General features: G+C 56.7%; 1 protein-coding gene across 1 annotated transcript; it reads right to left on the reverse strand.

Annotated features, from left to right (window-relative positions):
• Positions 1 to 1,702: 1,702 nt before the first annotated feature.
• Positions 1,703 to 7,205, reverse strand: HMCES (5-hydroxymethylcytosine (hmC) binding, ES cell-specific). The gene is made up of 6 exons (XM_010572057.1): positions 7,017 to 7,205; positions 5,024 to 5,167; positions 4,552 to 4,671; positions 3,827 to 3,987; positions 3,178 to 3,370; positions 1,703 to 2,764 (listed from the first exon to the last, which is right to left on the reverse strand). The coding sequence occupies exons 1-6, from the start codon at positions 7,197 to 7,199 to the stop codon at positions 2,558 to 2,560; spliced, it is 1,008 nt and encodes a 335-aa protein (XP_010570359.1). The 5' UTR covers positions 7,200 to 7,205; the 3' UTR covers positions 1,703 to 2,557.
• Between the last annotated feature and the right edge of the window lie 16 nt (positions 7,206 to 7,221).

A 7,221-nucleotide genomic window follows, 5' to 3' on the forward strand; every position in this document is an offset into this window, starting at 1 on the left:
GCCAGCGCCGCCGCCGCCGCGCCGCGGATATCCCTGCCCGCTCCGCCGCCCGCCTCTTCCCATTGGTTACCGCCGCGGCCGGCGCGGCGCTGATTGGTCGCCGCCTCGATCCCTGATTTGCATAGGGCTCGCAGCGCCCCGGCTCTGCCGTGGGGCCGGCGCCGAGGGCAGCGCCCGGCGGGGAGCGACCCGGCTCTGCCCCTTGCTCCGGGGAGGAGTGGGGGGGGTGTCCCGGCTCCTAACCGGCCAAGTCCGGCCGCAGCCAGCGCTCCCCCGCACCCCGGTAGCTCCTTCCAGGCTGCGCCGGGCCTGAAGGGTTTGGCCGGAGCTCCTGTGGGTGTCCCGGCAGCGCTGCTCCTCACCGGCTGCCCCCTTTTGCCTTGTCCAAAGCCATAGCCCCCTCCCCGGGCAGCGGGATGCCTCTCCTGGGAGGATGCCAGGGCCTGCGGGCGGGGGCAATGCTCCGGGGGGGGAAACACCCGATGGGTCCGTTCCCCCCCCCCGGAGGATCCCCCCCTCCCGCAGCGAGCGCTGCCCTCCCTTGCCAGAGTATCATGCATCAAAGAGGAAAGTTGCTCCCAAGCCAGCTTTTGGAACCAGGTCATGCCGGGTTGAGCGCAGTTATCTCCTTGCCACGTAGGAGCAACCGCTGCAAACGGCCTTGGGCGAGCAGCCAGGCTCCTGTTTAAAGGTGGTGTAGTTCAGCAATAACACCTCCTCATTAAACCCTCAGCGTAGGGGTTTTTTTCAGTGCTGCTGCTGCTGCTCACAGCCTGGAGGGAGATAATCTCTACCCTGCGTCTGCATCGCCCCTGCCTTCCCAAGGGAAGGATTATGTTCCCCAGAGGAGGGAAAGGTGAGCATCCCCCACTCGTGCTCAGCATCTTCACTCCTTCCACAGCAACTGGAGACCTGAAAAGAATTTGAGATGAGCCGGTGACCTTTGGAAAAGCCTGATCTGCAGTTAGCACCGACCAAGCCAGGGCAGCTGAGCTGCTCACCCTGGAGGACTGATGGCCAGGTAGGGAGAGAAACGTCCCTTGTGGCTCCTGCAAGGACAGGCACTGAGCTGACAGCCCCAGTGCCTGAAGACCTATTTATTCTGCCAGGAGCTGCTAATGCAGCAACTCTCTTGCCTCAAGTCACTGTGGGAGCGATAAGGAGCCAGCTAGTAACAGGCTTTCTGGCTGGAAATCCTAATCCCACCCCAGCTTCGCATAAGCCAGGAGACCTTCTGGGCTCAGCTGCCTCCGTGGCACACGAGGGATTCAGAAACAGATTTGGCTCTGAGAGCGCTCAGGTCAACCCCGGTGCCCATCCCGTGGCTCCTGCCCCAGCTCCGCTATCCCTCCCCAGGGATAAGCCCCAGCTATGGCTGCCCCTGCAGCTCCCCAGGGACAGATCATTCAAGAGGAGCCCCAGAATAAATCCCAAGGGAATATTTTCCACTGGCAAATGGAAATGGTCCAGCAACATGGCTGTCCCAGTACCCTGAGAGTTCAGCAGCAGGTAGCTGGTCTGTCCCTCAGCACATGGGAGGAGAGATACGAGCTCTGCCCATGAAACAGGAGCAATGGGGCCATGGTGGGCAAGGGGGGCACAGACATGCACACAGACAAGGGCACTGCACAGTCAACCTGTTAATCCCATTTTATTTTTTCCAATAAAAATGAAGTACTGCTTTCCAGCAAGGGTCCCACTATGTAAGGCTTTTCATCTGTAACATCTGGCTCTGTTTAAAAAATCCCTGACCTCAAAAACAACTGCCCTATGTTGTTCTGTAATGGCACTTTGGTTATCTGGGCTTTAATGAATGACCTTTATGAACAAGGCAGAGCACATCCCTCCACAGATCAGAAAATCCTCTCTAAGTCTTCAAATCCCATTAACAAAATGATTGTACAAACAACGTGACCAAGACATGCTGTCCTACCCCACTGCCCACAGGGAAACCCAAGCAAAGTCCAGTTCCTCCCAGGCGCTGCTTAAACATCTCCCTGTTTAGGAGCTACGAATGCACATGGCAACACTGCTTGCAGAGTGGGATGACTCTGGCAGATATTCCCAGCTTGGGGTTTCCTCCTAGTATTTATTGCATATTCCTCTGTACTGCAGCCATCTTTTGAGGGCGAGAGTATTAGAAAGGCATTTGTACAGAATCAATATGGAATTAAATGGAAAAGAGGTATCAGTTTAATACCAAAACAAAGGGAAAAGAAGAGAAAACAGAAAGAGACATGACATGACAAACACTGTCAGAAGGCAGAAGCTACTCCTCCCTGGCAGGCTGAGATGCTTCTCAGGGCTTTATCTCCACTTGGCACAAGTGACTGGCAGGGAGGGAGGCCAGCAGGTTATATTGACTCCCGTCAGCACAAGACAAAGCCATAACCTTTAACAAAACACGAAGAACAGAGACAACAACCTAGAGCATTGGATCAACACTGAGAGGCTTGGAGAATCTCAACAGCAGTCTGCAAAGCCTTCCAAAAAACCTTCCTCATTCTGCTTAGGAAAATCAGGAGGAAAAAGGATGGCCAGCCATCCCAGCTGGTGCCTAAGCCTTGTGCTTCTTCGCAGCTGGCTCTCCCTCCTTCCCCAGCCACTGCTGCAGGATATCTGCGCTGGTTTTTTTGGGCGAAGGGCTGTGGATGAACTGACTTGTCCACCTGGGCAAATCATTTTCTTTCTTCTGGGGAGAGCCCTCCTGGGAGTTTTTTAACCAGCTCAGCATCACTTTGCTGCTTGGGGTGGCTTTGACCTCCTGGAGAGATAAAGGACAGTGTGAGAGAAGTCAGCAGCACGGTGAGAGGAGGGCAGGCAGCCGACTGCAAGAGCTGCTCCAGAGTGGGATGCGGAGGCTGGAGCAACGGCCCTGCCTGCAATCAGGCACATCTGCAGGAGGTTCCCCAGGCTGCTTGGAACAGGCTTGTTCCAAGCCCCATTTCACATGGAATTTGCCTCATTTGGCAGAGAAATCCTGGCATAGGGTGACAGTTTATTTCTGGAAGCAGAGGGAAGGGAATCTGTTCAGGGCTCTGCACTCCAGCATCAAGCACAGGCGTGCCCTGCAGACGCTGCCTGCTGCTGCCCCTCCTGCAGCCTGGCAGAACCGTCCCTGCTCAGGGACGTCACCGTGGCCAAGCTCTCCCCTGCCAAGCGCCCACCAGCACTCACCTTCTTGGCTCCCAGCTCGATGGGTGCGAGACACTCGGGTGTGTTATTGCGGACACTATTGACAAAGGTGGACACTGGGTGGAAAATGATGTTCTCCGTGGGCTGGATGAGTTTAACTGCTTCTTGGGTTGGCACTTCAGCAAAGTCCAGCCATTTCCTGATGGCCTCATCCCCATCCAGGATGGCTGGCATCCTAGGGGACAAGACACTCAGAGCCAAAGCCCAGCACCGATATGGCAGAGCAGGGTGGCAAAAGCCAGGCTTGTAAGCTAGCAAGGAGCTAGCCTCTGGCAGCCTGGGGGCGGATAGGGGGGAAACCGAAGCAGCAGGATGCTCTTCTGCAAGGCAGAGCATGTATTTGCTTCGCCCAGGTAGCTGCTTTGCTGGAAGAGACAGAGGGGTTGACTGCCAGGCCCCGGTCACACGGAGAGCGATCCAGCTCCAGAGAGTGATCCAACTCCGACTGCCACCGGCCGGGCCACAAGGATGGTGATTTATGGAAAGGGTATGAGCTGATGACCCGAAACGAGCTGGTAATGTTGTAGCATTTTACTCTGAGGGCATCAGGAGGAGGCAAGAGTCCCTGCCTGCGTGCTGCCAGACTGGTGTTTAAAGGCACAGCTTTCCTCCCTCGCCCTCCCCCACTTGCCTGTGATGGATGAAGCTCACGTCCTTGGAGGCATCCACAGTGATGATGGTGTAAGTGTACAGCATTTCTCCTCCTGCCGGCGGCTCCCAGCAGTCGAAAATCCCAGCCATAGTGAGCAACCTCCATCCTTTCCATTCCTCATCTCCCTCCTTCCCCTCGGCCTGCAGGAGAGGGGCCCCATCGCCCCGGTCAGTGCCGACCCACAGGCAGCCGAAGCATCGCAGCCTTGTCAGTGCTGCGGCAGGTCAACGACTCAGATCTAAGTCATGAACTGAACTAATTTGAGGGCTTTCCAGGAGCCCTTCTACTAATTTGAGGTAACTCCAGGAGAGGTGCCGGGAGCCTCATCTTCCCACAGGCAAGCCAGCGCCCTCCTCCCCTTCTGAACATCTCGGCCGCCAGTTCGGCCGAAGGAAAGAGGTAGCGAAACTCCCAGCCCGGTCCCTTGTGAGACACATTGCCCACCCATGCAAATATCCGGCTTGTGGGGAGCAGCGAGCGTGACGGCGGGGACGCTGCGGCACTGTTTACAGACAGGCAGGGACCGCCAGCCGCAGAGGGATGCCAGAGTGCCGAGCCCACTGCGGAACAGAGCCCTGTTGGGAAACAGAGACCCCCCAGAGATGGGCATAGCTGGAGGGAAGGGGGCTTTTCCCAGGGCAGCTGGAGGGAGCAGGGGCTCAGAACTGGGTGCAAGCGTTCAGACACGGTGAGGGACTCCGTACCATGGCGTCCTTGGTCTGGGGGAAGTAAATGAAATACGGCTGCTTCCCCCCACTGTGCTGCTGCCACTCATAGAAGCCATCTGCCAGGACCACACAGCGCTTGCCCTTGAGGAGAGCACCCTGGGGGAGAGAAAGCACAAGCGAGCGGTCAACAGCAGCCTCGGGCAGCCTGCGAGGAAGGACAGGGCTCCTGGGACCACCCAGCCCGCTTGCTCCCTCTTGGGGCTCCCCTAAACTGCCCCGTGGGGTGCACAAATGCCACCACCAGCACTGCAATGAAAGATGAGCTTCACCAGCAACAACCTTGCCTGTTCTTCTATTTTAATGAAATCTGCCAGCTCTGCAGTACAAGGACTTACTCCCCTGTGCAGCAGGCAAACAGTGACTGGTACCCGCAAGGGAGATGCTTCCGCTCTGGGTTTGCCAACTACAAGATCTCTTCAAGTTGGACACAAAGACAGCAGCAACTCACCTTGTAGGAGGACTTCTTCAGCATGGTATCACTGCGGCAGTTGGAGGTATTAAACGGCATTTTGGAGGGGTCATCCTTTTTGAACCAGGAGGGAACCAGGCCCCAGCGCATGTCCATGAGGACCCGCTCGGAGGAGTCAGCATCCTTTCGAACCAGACAGAGAAACACCTCGGGTCAGAGCCACATTGCAGGGACCACGAGCATCCCCACAGCTTGAGAAAGGGGCTTCGCAGAGCCCTGCGGAAGCGGCTTCTCCCCCTGCAAGGGGGGGAACAGGCCAGCGCCTCTGCCGAGAGCTCAGCTGGGGCTCACAGCCTCTCCAGCACCAAATCTGCCTCTGCTCTTCTGCAGGAATGCCACTCTCAAGCCAGGCAGAAACAGCCACTAATTATAACCCTTTGCATATTCTCAACAGCTTTCCTGTAAGAATTAATCTTCAGCAGAAAGCACAAGAATATTTTGCAGGAATAACTAAGTGTCTCAGTGAGGCTTGCCCAACAACTCTCTGGAGGAATGAACGCAGTTTTTCTTCAACGGGAAGTGCCTGGACATGCGAGCTCCCCAGCTCTTAAGTAAGCAGTTATGTCAGGCTGGTGTTAAGGTCCTCAAAACTTCCCTCTTTAAGGCCAGCGTCCCACAGGGCATAAGCCTCACCTTCATTTTAATAACGTGATTTCTGCTGATCTGGTTCACTTTCACTCCTTGCGATTTGCATATCATCTGCCTTCGGACAATGGAAACAGCCTGTGGCTTTCACTTCTCCCCAGCTCACTCTCACTTTCTTCCCACAGCTGCCAGCCCCAGGCAGCACAGAGCTGGGGCGAGCGAGACCCCGGGGGACACTTGCTCCCAAAGAACTGCAGTAGATATACATATATATACCTACTACAGGTGTAAGTATATATAGGGACGCATACGTGCGAAGTTTTCCAGAGTCTCCCAGAGATCAGGAGTGGCAAAAAGGGGCACCTTACACTGCGCCTGTGCCCCAACAGCTGAACGGCGACGCACAACCGAGTAGGTGTCTGCCTGTGACCTGTATCACGCTCCCAGTCCCCATATTCCTCTGCTCCACCAGCTTATCAGCTGCTCTCGGGGGCATGCGGGACCGCAAGGCAGGAAAGGAGGGCACGAAGGATGCCTGACAGCATCGCCCACGGCACTCCAAAGCAGCCCCGCTGAGGCATCCCACCCCATCTCCTGTGTCAGTAACGGCTGTGAAGCGCAGCAGCCCCTTTCGCTGCCCCACCTGCCAGGTGAGGAAGAGCGGAGGGAGCCCAGATTGGGGTGTTTCAATTCAGTGCGCCCAGCTTCACCCCGCTGAACATGAAAGAGCAGCAGTTTGCCAGGCACCCTCTTCTGCGGAAACCAAACGAGATGCACAAACAGTTGTACAGGCTGCTCAGGTTGTCTGAGGAAGGTCTGGTGAGGCTTAAATTAGCTGGGATAACGGTCACTACAGGTGTGCGATTATTTTACAGCTCTGAAGTTGAGATTCTTTTTCCTCTACCCTCCCCTACCAATGCGACCTGAACACTCTCAGCAGCATTATGAAATGAAAGCAAGCCTCAGGAAAGCAGAATAAAACCAGCAGAGCAATTTTAGGCATTTCGGAAAAAAATCTACCAAGCTTAATCACTGCTATACAAATCTTTGCAGAAAATACAACGCTGCGCTGGCAGCACGGTCCCGATTCCCCGCCCTCCTTAGGAACACGCAAATCCTAACAAGAGCGGACACCTTCGCAATTAGAAAATTCAATACCTGCCGCGTACACCGAGCGAAGAGAAGCCAAGCAAGCCGTTACAAATTCGGACTGGGTACCACACCACCCCGGGAGGCACAGCCCCGCTCCCGCCGCTCGGCCACCCTCGAATTTAAGCCACAGGATACACGGCAGCCAGCAGGCACCCGAGGCCGAGGGCCGCCGCCGGAGCCAGGAGGCGGCCCCGGCGCCTTCGTTTCGGTTTGCAAAGCGAGGGGAGGGAAGTACCTGCTGGAGGTGCCGGCGGGAGAGCAGCACCGGGCCGCTGGACTGCGGGCCCTTGTTGTACGAGGGCCGGTACCTCTCCGCCTGGATCCACTCGGGCTGCCGCCGCCGGCCCCGCCGGTCGCGGTAGGCGCAGGCCCGCCGGAGGTTGTCGGCCCCCAGGGAGCAGGCCGTCCGCCCGCACATCCCGCCGCCCGCCCGGCTCTGC

This window comes from Haliaeetus leucocephalus, unplaced genomic scaffold, assembly GCF_000737465.1.
Source record: "Haliaeetus leucocephalus isolate CR32 unplaced genomic scaffold, Haliaeetus_leucocephalus-4.0 Scaffold2, whole genome shotgun sequence".
Lineage (NCBI taxonomy): Eukaryota > Metazoa > Chordata > Aves > Accipitriformes > Accipitridae > Haliaeetus > Haliaeetus leucocephalus.